General features: G+C 33.9%; 1 protein-coding gene across 5 annotated transcripts in view; it reads right to left on the reverse strand.

Moving 5' to 3' along the window:
• The window catches only part of STXBP5L (syntaxin binding protein 5L), a 562,981-nt gene that overhangs the window by 357,068 nt on the left and 186,919 nt on the right, over positions 1-18,994 (reverse strand). For all 5 annotated transcript variants that reach the window (XM_032150070.2, XM_032150069.2, XM_058437438.1 and 2 more), the window contains exons 6-7: positions 18,813-18,947; positions 11,865-11,928 (exon numbers count right to left, since the gene is read on the reverse strand). In XM_032150070.2, coding sequence (XP_032005961.1) covers positions 11,865-11,928; positions 18,813-18,947 — 199 coding nt within the window. The remainder of the gene's footprint in view (positions 1-11,864; positions 11,929-18,812; positions 18,948-18,994) is intronic.

An 18,994-nucleotide genomic window follows, 5' to 3' on the forward strand; every position in this document is an offset into this window, starting at 1 on the left:
GGGACAGCATTAGGAGATATATCTAATGCTAAATGACGAGTTAATGGGTGCAGCAAACCAACATGGCACAAGGATACATATGTAACAAACCTGCACGTTGTGCACATGTACCCTAAAACCTAAAGTATAATAATAAAAAATAAAAGTAAGATTCCCTTGTATGTGACAATCCACTTTTTCTTGCTGCTTTAAAAATCCTTTCTTTGTCCTTGACTTCTGACAATCTGATAATAACATATCTGAACGTAGATTTCTTTTGGTTCATTTTATTTGGTGTCCTTTGGGCTTCCTGGGTTTGGATATCTACATTCTCCAAATTTGGGAGGCTTTCAATCATTACATCTTTTTTCTTTTTCATAAAATCGGGGTCTTGTCATGTTGTCCAGGCTGGTCTCAAACTCTTGGGCTCAAGCAATCCTCTCACATCAGCCTCTCAAAGTGCAGGGAATACAGGCATAAGCCACTATACCTGGCTCTCATCATTTGTTTAAATAAGCCTTCTGGTCCTTGATATGCTTCTTCTTATCATGGATCTTCTATAATACACATAGTGGCCCACTTTAATTGTACCCCATAAGTCCCGTAAGCCTTCTTCCCTGTTCTTCATTCTGTTTTCCTTTTGCTTTTCTGTCTGAATTATTTCTAGTTACCTGTCTTTGGGTTCACTGATCTTTTCTTTTACTTTATGTAGTCTGCTATTGACCCCCTAGTGATTTTTTTTTTCAGTTCTATTATTATGTTCTTCAGCTCCATGCCTTCTGTTCAGTACTTTTAAATATTTTCTCTTTGCTGAAAATTCTAGTTTTGTTCATGAATTGCATTATTGACCTCAGTGAGTCTCTTTTTGAGAGTTATTTTAATTCTCTATCGGGTAAGTCATATAAATCTATTTCATTGGGGTTGCTTTCCATTATCTTATTCATTGTTTAAAAATTTTTTGCCTGATTATTCACTTTCCTTGACTCTCTATGTTGCTTTCTGCACTTTAGGCATAGCAGGCATCTCTCTCAGTCTTCCTGAAGTTCCCCACCAATTGGCCTAGACAGAGATTCTGAGGACTTCTATCTACTCTTTCCTTTCCCATGGAGATACAGGCATCTGTGGTGTTTATCTTCTCACTCTGTGCCGACCCCAGTGGGGTAGCTATGGCATCTACCAGCTCAAGCCACCACCTTGGTTCTCCCCAGGCAGCTAGATGTTCCAGACCCATCAGAGCTTCAGGACTGGTGAGATGTGTGCTAGTTTTTTTGGCACCCCCAAAGAAGTTGGGGCACTGGATGCACAGATCCACTCTTTTCAACCTAACGGGTAAGCTGAGGGCTGGGACTTTTCATCTGTCCTCTGTGCTAAGCAGCAGGGCAGGGACGGTCAAAAGTGTTTATCAGCGCAATTTGCTGCCTCCACTCTTGTCTAGGCAGCTAGGCTGTTTCAGAGCTGTCAGTGCTCCAAGACTGGCAAGACAGAAGCCAATTCTCTGGGGAGCCCCATTGGAAAAATTGAGGTGCTAAACATATGAACAAAGTTCTTACCTCCCTTAGGTGAAGCTGCAACCCAGGAAATCTCTCCTTGACCATATGGCACTGCACCAGGAGCAATGTTTCTGGTAAGAAGGCGTCCTACATCTCCTTACTGGTGTTAATGAATCTGGTTTCATGTTCTCCTGGGGTTCAGAAACTTCTCAATTACTTTGTCATTTCTCACAAAGGGAATTTATATGTGAATTGTAGCTGAATTTGTGTGTTCATGAGAATGAAAGCCCAGGCTTCCTATTCTGCCACTTTGCTGATATCACTCCTTTTCCGTTGATATTAATACATCCAATAAATCCAGTTTTCTTTTTATGCAACTTTTATTAGGTTTAGTTATCACTCTTATAATTGCTTCATAAAAACAATTTGAATATTTTTCTTTTTTGAAACTACACTCAGAACAGGGGTTGGTAAACTTTTTCTGTAACAGGCCAAATAGTAAATATTTTAGGCTTTCCAGACTACACAATCTCCAGCAAAACTATATTTAAAATAATAACAGGCAGGCCATATTTGTCCCACTGGCCATAGTTTGGCAATCTCTTTTTAAGAACAGTCTGTGTAGCATTGGTATTATCTAATATTTGAAAAATTAGTAAAATTCAATTATAAAGTCATCTGTGTCTTATACTTTTGGGTAGGAGTAGTAATTTAATAACTTTCTCATTTTCTTAAACTTTCTGTCTCCATTGGTATCACTGTTAATAATTTCCCTATGAGATTACCCATTTTATGTAGGCTTTTATATCTACCTGCTTAGAGCTGTGTAAAATGATTTAACTCAAAAGTTTAAAAATGTCCTTAGCTTTAGTATGATTTCCTCTTGTTTCGTGTATTATTCTGTGTAACTTTGTTTTCTCCCTATTTTTCTTGGTTAGGTTGGATGTTGGTTTGCATATTTTGTTCATGTTCTATTCAAAGAACTAGCATGTTGATGATTTATAACATAGCTTACAATCAGAACTAACTGAAGTTCTGCTCTTATCTCTTTATGTCTGTTATGCTTCCTTTTGCTTTATTTTCTTGATCTTTTTTCTAGCTTTCTGTGTTTCAGATCAGATTTACGTATTTTAATTTATAATTCTATTGATATATGATTTAAAGACTACAAATTGTTTTTGATAATTATTTTCATTATATTCCATAGATTCTGATATATATATATCACTATTTTGATGTTTATATGGTCACCTATTTTGATTTGTATTTTCTACTTGATCTAATAGTTGTTTAATGAAGAGTTTTAACATTTTCAAGTGGAAGAAAATTTTTACGAATTTTAAATTATTGTGTCATTATTCATATGAAATGCATAATACAGTATACTGCTATTGGCTCTACCCATTGTGATGATTTTCTTTACCAGGGTCATTCAGGTTTAGCCCTTAGGAGAAATGTAATTGAGCAACAGTCTGTAACCAGCTAATGGCAACCAGTCCTCTGACTTGTTTATGAAGCAGGCATAACTTCTTTACTCCTCTGTCAATTGGTTTTAGGTATTTCCCTCCAATCCCATGAGATTATATATGTAGGTTGAGAGGGAGGCATTTTTGCAACAGATGGAATTCTGGGCTCAGTGTACATCTAATTCACTAATAACTTTTGAAAACTCAAGGCTAACATCCTAAATATACCATGTCTCCCACCCAATTTTATGACTCAGTGAATATAATATGTAACTCATGATGGACAGCACAGGTAACATAGTCATTCGGCATTCCATGGTTCAGTCTCTACAAGAGCCCAGGAGTATGTCAGGAGTTGCTTTGAAAATGGATAGTAACTGCTATGACTCCTCTAGAGGGCTTTCCAATAGAACATTTTATCTACCAGATGCATTAAGTTCTATCAGATCTATAAAATCATACATCTCAAGTAGTACAGTAGCTTGCAAAGCATCTTTGACTTAGGGGACAAACACTACTAGCTTTTTCTCTAGGGTTTCACTCAAAACTGGCGGACTTTTGGGTGATATAAAAATTAGTTGGTTCAATAATTTCAAGGACATTATAAACTATGATTCAAATCCAAAAGCCCCATCAAGTGATGTGACACTTTCTTAAGAGAAGTAAAATTGCTTATGCTTTAATTTAGAGGAGATGCTCTGTATGCCTCAGACCCTAAGACCCTCAAAATCTTCATATCTGGTACAGGCCCCTGGATCTTTGTGGTATTTTCTTCCCACCCTCTGAAACATGAATCTTATGAGTTATAAAGGTACTCACCAGGTCTGCTCACCAGATCCACTTATCATTACATAGGCAAAAAAGTGAATTGGCATACTTTCTAAACAATGTCCAGACAATCGAGATTCCTGAGAATTATATTATAACCGAGAGCAGGAAAAATAACATAGTCCTGGAGAAAGATTTTGAATTTATACTGCAGTCCTTTCTTTCATTCCCCTCTGTTGATGAATATGGGGTCCATCCCACATCCATGTGAAAAAAAAGATTTCACTAAATATATAACTGTATATTAGGTACCATAGGTTGTGTTGATCTATACCCATAAAAGCTAAGCAGCTGTGATTGGGACTGTCACCTGGTTATTGGGACTGTACAAGCCCTGTACACCTTGATGTACTATTACCAACCTCAATCTATTTTGTTTTTTTGCAAACCCTACATAATGGAACTCAACAATATGTATTCGTGACCACTACCGTTACATCATTCAAGTCTAATTGTGCTAATCTCTGCAGTTCCTTCAGAGATGCTGTATTGCTTCTGATTACAATATTGGCAGAGGAAGACAGTTTCAGGAGATTCCATTTTCCTTTCCCACTATGTGCCTCTAATTACAGGGTAAGCAAACCAATATGAGTATTATTCCAGCTACTAAGCATATCTGTCAAATTATACATTTGGAGAAAATATCTGGGTATGTCTGCATACCCACTAGCTCTACTGTGAGATTAGACTTGGGCCAAAACTCCATCTATCAACTGGTTATTTAATTCCAAATGTCTTGCCTCTAACTGGAGGACAATAATTGCTTTTTTTAAAATTTCCCAGTATTAATGTCTGCTCTGACCCTATATCTAACAGTCCTGAAAACTAAACAGTTACTCCTGCAAATGATCACAGATGTTTCTATAATTACTATATGTACTTATTATAGCATTTCAGTATTCTTTTTCAGTGACAACTAGCTCCTTTTTTAATCAATAGATTCTGAATCTGCAAACCGATTTATATTTGAAAACCTGATGAGATATTGTGATTTTCCATTTTGATGGTGACTGTCAAAAATTAAACTGCTCTTATTTTTTCTCTGATCATGCAAGGCAAACAACATCCCAGTCAGCTTCTCACCTTATTTTGCTCCTACAAACATCATGATATATTAGCCATTACCATAGATTCCTGCATTGCCACTCCAGCCTTGCTGCTTATTATGGTAAGTAAGCCCATATTGCCAGATGGTTAAATTTTGTGACCTGGCCTCTACAATCCATGAATATTATGGAACCTGGCTCTCTTCCACCAACTCCTACTGTCAACAAGGGCCTTAAAAGGGACAACCACTACCGAGCTTCTGAAATATGCTAATATTTTCCTATCTAGGGCATTTCTTATTAGGTTAAGTGAAGACAGTCTCCTCAGAAGCCTCCTAGGGAACACAGTCAAAAGGTGAGTTGCCAGAACAAACATAATACATTCATTTTAACATTATCATCCCCCCGATCCCTTCTTAATACCATACCAAAAGACTCTGACATCTCTACTTTATTTACTATATGCCTTTTTTTTAGTCTAGGCTTCAAGGAGCCATTCCAGAAAATTACTACTAGGAGCATATCCAAGTGTCCCTGCCAAAGCACTAAATCCAAAATCATAAGTAACTGCCCCCATAAAAATAAACTCTCCTCTATGCAGCCCCCAAGTTCAAGTCCTTAAAAACCACTCTAAACACATTTCATTGGTGAATGACAGTATTAGTCATATCCTCAATTCCTTTGGTAGGTATTCTATTTCTTTCAAATATAGTTTGTTTATTCCTGGAGGAAGATTTATGCTTCTGTGTTAGGCTGTGCTGAGATCTGAGATCTGATTCTGGTTGTTTGCCTGGATGTAATGATACTGGAGGTGGTCCTGTGGGGAAAAACATCATTATACGAGGAAATTATTTTAGGTGAAGTCATTACACAGTCACCCAGAAAAGGGAAACTGTTCTCCTCCAGAAATGGTGAAAGAGCTACTTCTGCTGACCAGAAGGGTTTGAGGAAATTGGGGGCTGCTGGGGTTTACAATATTCTCAGGCTTATCTATACAAATTTTTCCATCCCAGGTTAATGGTTGAATAGTGCTCTCAAAAATTCATGTGCACCCAGAACCTCAGAATGTGACTTTATTTGGAAATAGAATCTTTGCAGATGTAATTAGTTAAGTATTTCAAGAAGAAATCATTCTGGATTTAGGGTGGGCCCTAAATCCCATCCTAGGCCCACCTAAATCCAACGACTGCTGTTGTTATAAAAAGAGAAGACATAGAGAAGATCATGTGAAAATGGAAAATAAAGGCAGAGATTGGTGTTATATTGCCACAAGTCAAGGAACACCAGGAGCCACCTAAGCTGGAAAAGGAAAGGAATAATTCTGCCCTAGAGTCTTCAGAGGGAGCACGGCCTAACTGACACCTTAGTTTTAGACTTCTGGTTGTTAGAACTAGGAAAAAATAAACTTCTTTGTTTTAAGTCACCCATTTGTGGTCATATGTTATGGCAGCCATAGGAAACTAATATACAAAGGTCATACTCTTTCCTTACCATGGCTCTGACTTTAACAAATGAGACCTATCAAAGTTATGTATTTGGTCTCCTTATAAGCAGCTCCTGGGCCTATTTTTAGCACAGTCTTCCCTAGAGCTACATGAGGTAAGAGTTCCTTTAAATCTACCTTAGAGGACTTCTGAGATTTGGTAAATCAGTAATTAAGTGTTCTGAGATGATGTAGGAAGAAAAAAGGATGCCCAAAGACACCCACACTCTAATCCTTGGAATCTGTCAATATGTTCCTTACATAACAACAACAACAACAACAAAAGATTTTATAAAAGTGAAGAACGTTTCCCAGTTGTGAGAAAGAGGCACAATTGTTGAAGAAGAGTCAGAGAGATACTATGCTGTTGGATTTGAAGATAGACAAAGGGGCTGCAAGCCAAGAAATTTTGCAGCCTCTGAAAAAGGCAAGAAATCAGATTATCTTCTAGAATTACTAAAAAGGAATGCAACCCTGCTGATACCTTGATTTTTGACCAGTGAGACCTGTGTTGAACTTCTGGCCTACAGAACTGAAGGATAATAAAGTGTTTTGTATTAAGCTATTGAATTTATGATAATTTATTTTGACAATGGGAAACTAATTCAAGTGCCCTCAAAGGAAGTTATTTTATTTCATCATCATTATATAATTATCATTACTCCATATCAATTAAACACCATGACTACTTGATCTCCCTTTGTCTTATCTTTCTAGCAGAGAAAGATTAGTCCCTAATCACAGAATAACATTTTTAAAGTAACTGTGATGTCACTGCATGGAAGAGTTTAATTCATTTCACCTGGTACCTTCAACAGGTTTGCTGATTTTAGGCAGGAGACAACCTAACTTCAAAAATCCAATACTGAGGGTTTACAAACTAGAACAGGAGTCGGCAAACTTTTTATGTAAAGGCCAGATAGTGAACATTTTAGGCTTTGCAGCCCAACTGCTCAGCTTTCCTCTTACAGCAAGAAAGCAGCCACAGACATACGTTAATAAATGAGCATGGCTGTGTTCAATAAAACATTTTGAGAAAACAGGCAGCATGCCAGATTTGGTTTGTGGCTGTAGTTTCCAGTCCCTTATCTAGAATAATTGTAGTAACTGTTATCTTAACCAGGAGTGTGTACAAAAAAAGCCTGAAGCAAGGTTTAGTCCTAGTGTTTAAGGGAGGAGTGCAATCTCAGGGTTGTAATAATAAAAGAAAGATGATTCATTATCACACTAACTACTATTTCATGGGGAGAAGCAGAAGCGACATCACCGGTCAGGTGTAGCATGGTCTTGCAAGAAATCTCCAAAAGTTTATGTGAGAAAACTGTGACTCAAATTAGCCAAATAATAAGGAGGAAGAGAGGAAGAATTTATTACTTGTCTCTTGCCTAACATTGGTCAAGGTTTTCTCCATGGGAGGTTAACACCCCCTCTCTTCAGAATTGTGTCATTTGACCCCTTTGGTGTGTGTTAGGGAAGCCAGATTGAATGCCTTATGTTGTAGCACATCTTCTGAATCCAGAATTAATGTAAGGAGCCAGAGACCTGGAAATAGCTCAATTAATTTTGCCAAACATGAAGTGAAGCAAACAGCCATTGTTTAGGAGAGCATTTGTGTGGGAGACAAGAGAAGCTAAGAGAATTCAAGCAGATTCACTCAATGCTGTATCAAATCAATACAGGCATCTCTCAGCTCAAGAGTACCCTTTTGTATTCAATAGACCAATGCACAGTTTCTTTATAAATGATATATTGGGGGAAAGATGGCCTATTTTCTGATTCTATGACATTATCTTGATTTTTTTTTTTTTTGAGATGGAGTCTTGCTCTGTTGCCCAGGCTGGAATGCAGTGGCATAATGTCAGCTCACTGCAACCTCCACCTCCTGGGTTCAAGCAATTCTCTTGCCTCAGCTTCTGAGTAGCTGGGACTACAGGCGCATGCCACCACACCAGGCTAATATTTTGTGTGTTTTTGGTAGAGACAGGGTTTCACCATGTTGGCCAGGCTGGTCTTGAACTCCTGACCTCAGGTGATCCGCCCACCTCGGCCTCCCAAACTGCTGGAATTACAAGCGTGAGCCACCGCGCCCATCCATATTATCTTGATTTTGTAGGAACCTTAACCTTAGCAGTTTGTTCCTTCTTGCACTTCACCAATTAGCTTCCAAGGGAAGCTTTCCCCTTCCAAGTTGAATTTATCCCAGAAATACAAATATGTTTAAAGTTAGAAAATCTATTAACATAATTCAACAAATTAACAAATTAAGAAATAATAATCTTGATACATGTCGAAAGCATTCAATAAAACTTGACACTATTCGTAATTTTAAACTCTTAGAATATTGGAAATAGGTGGAATGTTTTTAACTTCATAAAAGCAATCAAAGATCTGCAACAACCATTTTAATGCTGAAATCGTGGAGGCATTTCCTTTGAAGTTGGAAACAAAAAAAAGTTCCCACTAAAACCATTTTTACTCAACACTGCACTGGGGTCCTAGTCAATAAAGCAAAAAAGATATATATAACCATAAATATTGGAAAGGAAGAAAATTTGTCTATATTTTCTGTTTTTATAAATAGAATATTCCAGAGAATCTAAGGACAGCTATTAAAAACAAAACATTCAATGATGCAACTGAACACAAAATATTAAAAAATCAATAATATTTGATAATCTAAAGATAATCAATTATGAAACTTATTTTAAGAAGATTAAGTCACAAGTCACAAGAGCAATAAACTCTATAAGGTACTTATTATCGAATTAAGCTAGCAGAAGATATAAAAGACTTTTATAAAAAAATTTATAGTTATATAGCAAAACAAAGAAAGCCAAAGTAAACATATTTATAGATGGAACACCCATATCTTAAACATGTAAATTTTCTATAAGTTATACATTCAAATTTCAAACAAAATCCCAATTGAGAATCACATTGAGCTTGATAAGCTGATTCCAAAATTCATATACTAGAATAAGAGTCAAAAATAGCCAAGATAATTTAGAAAAAGAAAAAGGACCAGCTTACCAGATATCAAGACATTTTGTAAGTTATTATAATTAATAAAGTATGTCATTAGTACAATAGTAGATAAACAATTCAGCAAAAGGTTAAGCCCAGGAGACCAACTCAAATATTGCAACTTGATATATGAGTGAGGTGTATAAATCAATGGAAAATAGATTCACTACACAATAAATGAATTATTTACATGTGCAAATAAAAGTCTACTATATCAAACCATCATAAAATAAATTACATGAAGATTAAAATCTAATTGTGAAATGCAAGGTCTTAAAATCAATAGAAAAAAATAGAACTGTATTTTCTCTCTGGTAGGGAAATATTTACTGAATAAGAAACAAAAAGCAAGAATCACATGAAAAGACTGATAAAACAGAATATATTAAAATAAAAAAAACTTTAGTGACAAAAGACTATTGATGGAAAAACTGATATACAAGAAGTAAAGTGATGATTATTCAAGATTATGTGCTAATAAATGCTAGAGCCACAATTCAAACCTATAGTTTTCTGATGCCAATATTCATTTATGTTGCAGTCCTTTTAATTTGTAATTAAACAATTGCCACATTATATTCTTTCATAAAAATTTGAACAACACAAATAAAATAAGAATATCTTTGACCATCTTCCCCAATTCCAATCTTTAGTGTTCTCCCAGATTTGTCTATATTCTTTCAGGCTTTTTTTTCTTAGGCATTTGAATATATAAGTACAAATATAAAGGCAATGTTCAAGTGGTTTTATACCTTACTGTTCTGCAACTTTTCTTTTAAAAAATGTGTCTTAAAGAACTTTCCATATCAACACAGCATTCCACAGTATGAATATATCAGCATTCATTTATTCAATATTCTATTAAGAGACATTTAGACTATTTTAATAGTTTGCACCATTAGTCACATAAACAGTATAGATATCGGAAATGAATTTTCTAGGTCATAACAAATTCTAAAAATGAATATATGTTTTAAATGTTGATAATGCTTAATTGCTCATCCTGGTATATATACATATATTTAGATGGCTATTTCCCAGTGCTTTTTCCATTCTCTGATATTTTAAAATTAATATTTTTAGTGTTTAACATTTTGTCAGTATGATGTTGACAAATTGTATATTGTATTTCCCTAATTACTACTGAGACTGTTTCCTCCTCACTGCCAAATCCTTCTCTCTAGAAGTAAGAGGCAATGACATCAACTCTTAAAATCATCTTTTTTGGTAGACTTATTTTCATATGTCTAAATATGTTTATATTGCTATTTTCTGATTTAGTCATTAGATATTATATATTGATTTCTTACTACAAGATGAGGATTTAGTACAAGTTCTTTATATATTTTACACGTTCATTATTTGTGACATGTAGGAAATAATACCTCCCACTTTGTTGCCTCTTATTATAAGAGTCTTGTTATAGCATATGCCCTAAAGTTTTTAGATTTTGCCCAACAGTGTCCCTACTCCACAGTAACTAACAACCCTATCCTATGAGTATCTTTGAATACTGAGTTGTGATTTTAATGTTTATTAAACATTGGTTCTTTATGTATCTATGAGGCAGAGGTCTTACTATTCTTTTCAAAGTGAAGAACCAATTGTCCAGTACCATTTATTCAATAGCTAATTATGTCCTCAGATATCTTCTTTAAAATCTGTAACATTTTTCCAAATACCTGAACTATTTGGGGATTTATCTATTTAGATACATTGGTCTTCTTGTGTACCCCTGTACCAATATAACACTGTATTTCTTTTTCAAAAATGTCTTGGCTATTCGTATACATTTTCTTTTCTTAATAAATTTTAAAATCACCTTTTGAATTCTTAACAAATAAACTCTGATGGCACCTGATTGGAATTACATTGTACTTGTGGATCAATTTGAAGGGATCCAATTTTACTCCTTGGGTGGGTGGACTTGCCTTTCAGGTTCGATTTTTGATAGGCTAATTCAGTTTCTATCCTTTAAAAATAAAGAACCAAACCTATATATTAAATAATTTATTAATATTAATTAATTAATATTTAAAATATCTAATTTTCATGTTTTCAACTGTTTCCTCACCATCAAAGGCAAATTATGAAACAATCAAAGTGAATAAGAATTATTTCTATAATCTGATAACATTTTATATATTAGTACACATTAATGAAATCAAGATTGGCTAATTTATGTTATTTAATATTGGTCATTTTTCATCACCAAACTGAGTAAGAAAGGCAAATTATAATCATATTATTAAATTCAAGCATAGAGTATTTGAAAATTAAAGTTGTTCTACATGTTATCATTCTCAAAATGCCAGAATTAAATACCGATTTTATCTCTCAGTAAAGCTAAAGACTTAATTTGGGACCATCAGTAGCATGATTGATTCATTCATTCATTTACTTATTCGTTGATTCAACACATTTTCATTTCACATAATATAAAATGCTATCAACTGGGCTAGATATTAGATATAAAATAATAGTAAGAAACACATTTTTTCAAGAATGAGGAAAATAGAAGTAACAATAAAGATATCATAATACTCACTTTGCCTTCATCTCTTGGGCTATCACTTAAATGTACAACTGGACCTGGATGAGTCTTGGTGGATCTGTTAAATCAATTCAAAACAGTAATTAAAAACCAAACATTAAAATACCTTACCACTAGAGACTGAAACAAAGAAATTAAGATTATACTGGAATAAAATCCCACCATTCTAGGGTTAAGCTCAGATTCACTTAAGTTTTTTATTTACTTTACCAATACTAATTGCATTTCTGTTTACTAACTGCAAACTACTTATTTATGTTTTTTTTTTTTAAATCGGGTTAAAACACAAAGGCCCTAATAACAATGGGGTTCTTTATTATTTGAAACGTTTGTTGTCAGATAAGCGCCTCTGAATTTTTTTAATTGAATTTTTATTTACACAGATACAAGAACACTACAGCTACAAAGGTAATGGTGTAAAACTGTCTCAATTAAATTGCAAAGTACATACCTGATTTAAGATTCCCTTTTATGCAAAATCTCCTCTGATTATTTTCCCCTAAAGAAAAGTACAGTGGCACCTTTGATTTAAAAATAAATCTACTCTAATGATAACCCTTTTACAGAAAAACAACAAATTGGAGTGAAACCTAGTTCATTGGTTATACCACACTTATCAGGTTATTTAGTATAATAAATAACAGATAATTATGAGTCTAACAGAATATTGTTAAAAGACCTGGGCTCTCTATCAATCTGACTTTAAATTTGTTCTACTCTCATATCTGGCATGTTTCTTTTATAATTCCTAGTTTAACTTACATCACTTTGAAAATGATTATGTCATGATTGAATATGATATGATCTGATATAACAAGGGTTTTATTAGTGCTCCACTTTCCACAGCCTTTCTCTGCGACCTAACAGTGCCAAATTATTCTTATTATGATTATATTAACATAGTTTCAGTTTCTTTCTTAAGCACACATGAAAACTATCAAGGATTCTATACAAAACAATGAAGAAGATTTAAATCTTAGAAACTATTTGAAATCAGAGAAAAGTGACAAATTAATTCTAGGATCTCCTGATACTGACTCCTCAGAGTTACCAAGGGAAATAAACACAGATTCATTGGATATTGATGAATTTTGTCAGTGGATTCATCTTAAATATTTTCATCTAAAAATGGAAATATTAGCACTGAACTTACTGAATAATTGTGCAGTTTCAAAGATACATACAGCATCTAATACTATGGCAAAATATAGTATGCATTCAATAAATAGTATGTATTATGATTGATGTGATAATTGGAAATCAGAGTTACTATTTGCATTCTAGAATATACGCAGAAAGAAAAGAAATTAAACAGGGCTTCATAAAAAGTTTACAGAGCTTTCTTTAATTCTTTCCACATTTATATGTAACATATCATTTATACATAAATGCAGTGTTCTATAAAGGGATAAATGCCTCTGATAAGGGTTAATGTCTTTAAATTATCCTCCAGGAATTCATAATTGCCAACAAACCATAGCCTCTCCCTCTCTTGGTTTGATTGCACTAACACTTACCAAAGTGTACTCTATGATAAGTTAGTGTTCTATATTTTAAAACTTTGAGAAACCCTGAATTAAAGTTAAATATTTTTTCCCCTACAGAATTTCTTAGAGCCTGTTCTATGCAAATGAGCATTGTAAATCTTCAGTACTTTACAAAATTATTAGTCCATTGAATCCTTTTTCATTGATCATATTAATGAAATCACAGAAATTTGTTTTGGGAAACACTACTTGGATCACATGCAAGACTCTTGTGTTTAGATCCTTAAACTATAAAATATTCTACTTCTGAAAATAATCTCACATTAAACTTCTGTTATTTGTAGTTACTTTTTCAGACTCTAGAAGAAACATTATTTATTATCTTAAACAAACATAGAACACATCAAAAGTGAAGAGGAAAAAGGGTTCACATTATTTCACTGTGTAGAGATAATGCCTATTAATATTTTGGGGTATTTCTTCTGGCTTGTTCCCTAACGTTAAACTTCCAAAACCACAAAGCACTCCTGGCAAAACTTATGGTCATGAGAAATTGACCTAAAAATAAAAAAGCATCTGTGGACTTTGGATTCGGAAAATTACAAAAAAATTACTTTAGATAGAATTATCAATGAATTATTTTCATGTACTAGCCACCTAAAAAAATGTGCAGTAATTCTTCTAGGTATCCCTATTTAGTTCTCTTTCTTCCATTCACTGAAGTAGCCTTCTTGATATTAGTTTCCATTATGGACTTTTCATTATCTTCCCATATCTTAAATATTGATAGTCTATGGTATCCTGTCCTAGACTGCCATGTATTCCCATATGATATATGGCCACAAATTCAAACCCCTACAGGAATCAGGCAGGTATTGCAAATGAGTTAAATAGGCTGAATAAAAACTGTACCAACCTGGATAGCACATTACCCACTTACATAAGGAAAGTTGCTACTCATTTGCAGTTGATTATTGCCATACAGGAATGCTAGACTAGGAGTGTTTCACCAAAAAATCCAAATTTTTATCTTCATTCTACCAATTTTTAAATATTAGACAATAATAATTCAGAGCATATTTAAATACTCTGATGGCCAAACAAAATATATCTATGAGTCATAATTAGTTCAATGGCTATTAGTTTGCTAACTTTTCTCTACATATCCTTTATGCACAATTCTATCTGTTCATCTGGTTTTAACAATGCAGTAAATTCTGATCTCTCTCATTACCTTCAGATCCGTATATATCCCGCCCGCCTCTTGCTATTCTTTTTTTTTTTCTTTTTTTGAGACGGAGTCTCGCTCTGTCGCCCAGGCTGGAGTGCAGTGGCACAATCTCGGCTCACTGCAAGCTCTGCCTCCCGGGTTCACGCCATTCTCCTGCCTCAGCCTCTCCGAGTAGCTGGGACTACAGGAGCCCGCCACCACGCCCGGCTAATTTTTTTGTATTTTTAGTAGAGACGGGGTTTCACCGTGGTCTCGATCTCCTGACCTTGTGATCCGCCCGCCTCGGCCTCCCAAAGTGCTGGGATTACAAGCGTGAGCCACCGCGCCCGGCCCTCTTGCTATTCTTCTATACCAACTCCACCTGAAAGTCTTATAAACACATACAATTCAGTGGACCTAAAATTGAACTTCTTATTTTACTCTCAACCTACTCAATCTCTTGCACTTTCACTAAATGGCACAATTATACACCATTGCTCAAGGCAAACACTGGGAAGTCATCCTTAATTTTTCCCTATTATTATTCCCTCTTTTAAATATTTATTTAATATGTTGGTTTATCTCCACTCCAACAACCACCAACATAATTTTTACCAAGAACAGTCTTTCTTTCTCTCCAATTATTTCTGCATACCTGCATTCAGGGTAGTACTCCTAAAATATAGATTTGATTGAGATCTGCTTACAACCCTCAAAATCTAGCTCCCTATTAGTCTTAAAGTCTGAACTTCTCAAATTGGCTTACAAGACCATTCATGTTATAAAACCTGATTACCTTCCAGCTTTATCCCTTGCTATCCTATCTGCCAGCCATTCCAACAAACTAAAAACTGCAGTACTTACAATTTCTGGGCATAGAGCAGAAAATTATCTTATAGTCCATCCTTTAAATATTCTGTTACCTCTGCCTGGAATGTCCTTGTCCCTGGTATTTTACTCATCTAACTGAAACTCACCCCTTGGATCTCAGCATAGATGTAACATTCTTCACAGACACCACTTTGAGATCCCATGTCTATATTATAATAGATGTCCTTCTTATGGAATGCCATATTATGTTACCAATATATTGTAATTGCCTTTTTATTTAACTTTGCCTCCATTAAACTGGAAGTCCCAGGAGGACAGAAATTATATCTGCTCTGTTCATAGTTGTTTCTAGTATCTATCATATAATAGAGCTCAATAAACATGCTTGAATGATGTTAAACATGAGTCTCAAACTTTTATGATTTGATTATAAATTTCATGCTCAAATTTTAATCATATGTGGAAAAAAAGGCTACATTTTTTTAAAATGTTAGGGCTGCCCTACAGAAATAGCTGTTTCTATGCTATCACCCGGTATATATTTTCCCATATAAATATTTTTTTAACGATAGTTTAGTTCTATACTGTTATTTTATAAGGTATTCTTCAAATATCACTGTTTAAATGAAAAATTTGTCCCAGGTTCCAAATAACCAATATATACATTTTGGAAACACAACTATTCATACTCTTGGGAATTGCCTCTAATTGCAATTAGAATAATTCACTAAAAATAGAAACAAGCTGAAAAATAAACATTAAATGAAAAGTATTTCAATAAGGACTTAAAATAGAAACAATCTCATTTTTTTAGATAATTCTTGCATTTGTCCTACTTAGAAAATATATTATTAAAATTCATGGACTAAAATTATATTTATTAAATGAGTCTTCTTAATTAAATGCATATTTTATTACTGTCCCATACACTTGACACATATTAACAGGAAGTTACATACATTTTCTAATGTATCTCAAGAGGTAGAGTGCAATGAAAAGACAGTTCCAGGAGGTTGGAAATTGGCATTTAAAATGTTATCTGTCACAGTGGAATTAGAATTCTATGGAACATATTTTTGGAAATCTGGTCTAAATAAATCAAGAGACATTCAGGAAGTGATGACATGTGGTTTACTAATAATTTCTCAGAGATATTTCAAGAACATTTTCAGAGGCATGTACAACTCAATAAAACACAAGTTTATATATAAAATAGTAGGTGCTATTCTAATGCTGAATCGTGTATATTATGAAAAATAAAAATGCTTTATTTTAACTCTTTAATTTCTCCTGATTTTAGCCTCCCTTATAATATACATTTTAAAAACTCTTCATTAGTCTTGAAATTCTATAGACTATATAAACACATTAAAATAAAGTATAAGTCACTAGTTCACATAGTAATCCGAACCATGAAAAGGATTTGTTACATAAATGAATATAAGAACAGCATTGCAAGAGTGGTGAAATGTTTGATTTGCTTAAGATAATGAATTCTTCTCAATTACTTTAGCAGCATTCAACCTGAACACAAATGATGCATCCATATATTTTCACTAATATTGAATTTGTTTAAAAGTTTTATAACTGAATCTTCTCATGTTCATCTAAGCCTGTATGTTTTTATCAATATCCTGAAATAATATTATGTAAAAACTATTAAATTCAGCCCTTTTATTGCTTTTATAGGACTAGGATTACAGGGGAAAAGGACCCTCCCAAATATCTAATAAAGTAACTTTGGGGGGAAACATAATTGTTTATAGGATTAATGTTTTTAGAAATATTCACACAGAACAATAAAATGAGCAAAATAGCTCAAATCAATTATCTTGAAAACATAAATGAAAGTTGTAAGTCAGTAGTAGTGTGTATGTAACAATTTATCATACTAATGCTTCAATAATGTCATCAATCATTTAGTATCTACTTTGGAAAGCACAGAAATAAGCCAAGTATGAAGAACAAGAAAAGAACAATAAACAAAAATCCTGCTCTGGAGCAGTTCCTAATCTAATGAGGGAGAAAGAATTATCATTAATAAAAGACTCATTCAGACATAATACAAAAGGAGTATCATGACAAGAGTATAACTAGTAACAACCTTCCCTATGAAGCAATATACATGCATATTGAAACATTAAGATTAGGTAAAAGATTTATTTCCAGCATCAAGCTTCACAAAAATAGGTGTTTTAATCAGAATTTTGCAGAATAATTTTGTAACTTAGACTATATATGAGGCAGAAAATGAGCCAGCTTCAAGTCAAACATCTTATCAAGGACCTAATATGTATAGAGCATAAATATGTGTTAAATAAAAGTTGTTTTTCTGATTAATAATTTTACTAGAAAAGAATTGCTTATGTATGTACTACAAATAGATGGTGATATAGTTTGGATATTTGTCCCTGCCCAAAGCTCATGTTGAATTGTAATCCCTAAATGTTGAAGGTGGGGCCTAGTGGGAGGTATTTGGATCATGGGAAGTGGATTTCTCTTGAATGGTTTAGCACCATCCCCTTAAGGCTCTTCTTGTAATAGTGAGTTCTTGCCATAGTAAGTGAGTTCTTGCAGTAGTGAATGAATTCTCGTGAGATCTTGTTGTTTGAAAGTGTGTGGCACCTCCACCTAACTCCTCCTCTTGCTCCTTTCACTATATGACATGCCTGCTTCTAACTTCTACCATGATTGTAAGCTTCCTGAGGCCTCGCTGGAAGCTAAGCAGATGCCAGCACCATGCTTCCTGTAAAGCCTGTAGAACCATAAGCCAATTAAACCTCTTTTCTATATAAATTGTCTTGTCTCAGGGATTCCTTTATAGCAATGCAAAATGGCCGAATACAGATGGCTTGAAATTCCACAGAGTTTGATATTTGGAGAATTTCACATTTTACATGTACAGAAACTTAAATATCAGTGCCAAAGCCAAAGTGGTAATTGCCATCAATCATATACCCAAAAAAACCATGTATAGCTTAACCTAAAAGATATTTGAGCCCTGAACAATATTTTAATGAGGCAAGAAAAGAATAAGCTACAAGCATTAAAATCATACACAGTGATCATGATTATTTTTACATAACACAATTCATTCTCACTGAAAGTGGCTATATACTAAGCTTGATTATAATGAAGTGAGATTTCTATGTATAACTTTTAGAATAAGCCTTACTATTTTGTCATCACATTTTTAGATATAAAGCTTAATTATTTATGGTATTTGGAAAGCCTAAAATATTGTAATACCTATTTTTAAAAGCTTTTATGGCTTTAGGTTATTTTACTGAACTTTTCACTCAAATTCATTATAAATTAGTAATAGATGTATCAAATAACTGTAATTTGACCTATATGCTACATCACTATATGAAGTATTTAAGCCAATAAAGTGATATCCAAGTTCAAACTTACAGTTCAATTGCCTTGTTCCACATGATAACATATCCAGAAAGAATGAAAGATTCAATATTTACAATATGTGTATTTCCTCTTTCTGTTCCAACATAAAGCCATTTACTCTGGAAAGGTAGATGACAGTAAGTAATTCTGAAAGAAAGAAAATTATAATTAAAATATCTAAATTTTACATTTGG

Source organism: Hylobates moloch, unplaced genomic scaffold (genome assembly GCF_009828535.3).
Source record: "Hylobates moloch isolate HMO894 unplaced genomic scaffold, HMol_V3 SCAFFOLD_4, whole genome shotgun sequence".
In the NCBI taxonomy this organism is placed as follows: Eukaryota; Metazoa; Chordata; class Mammalia; order Primates; family Hylobatidae; genus Hylobates; species Hylobates moloch.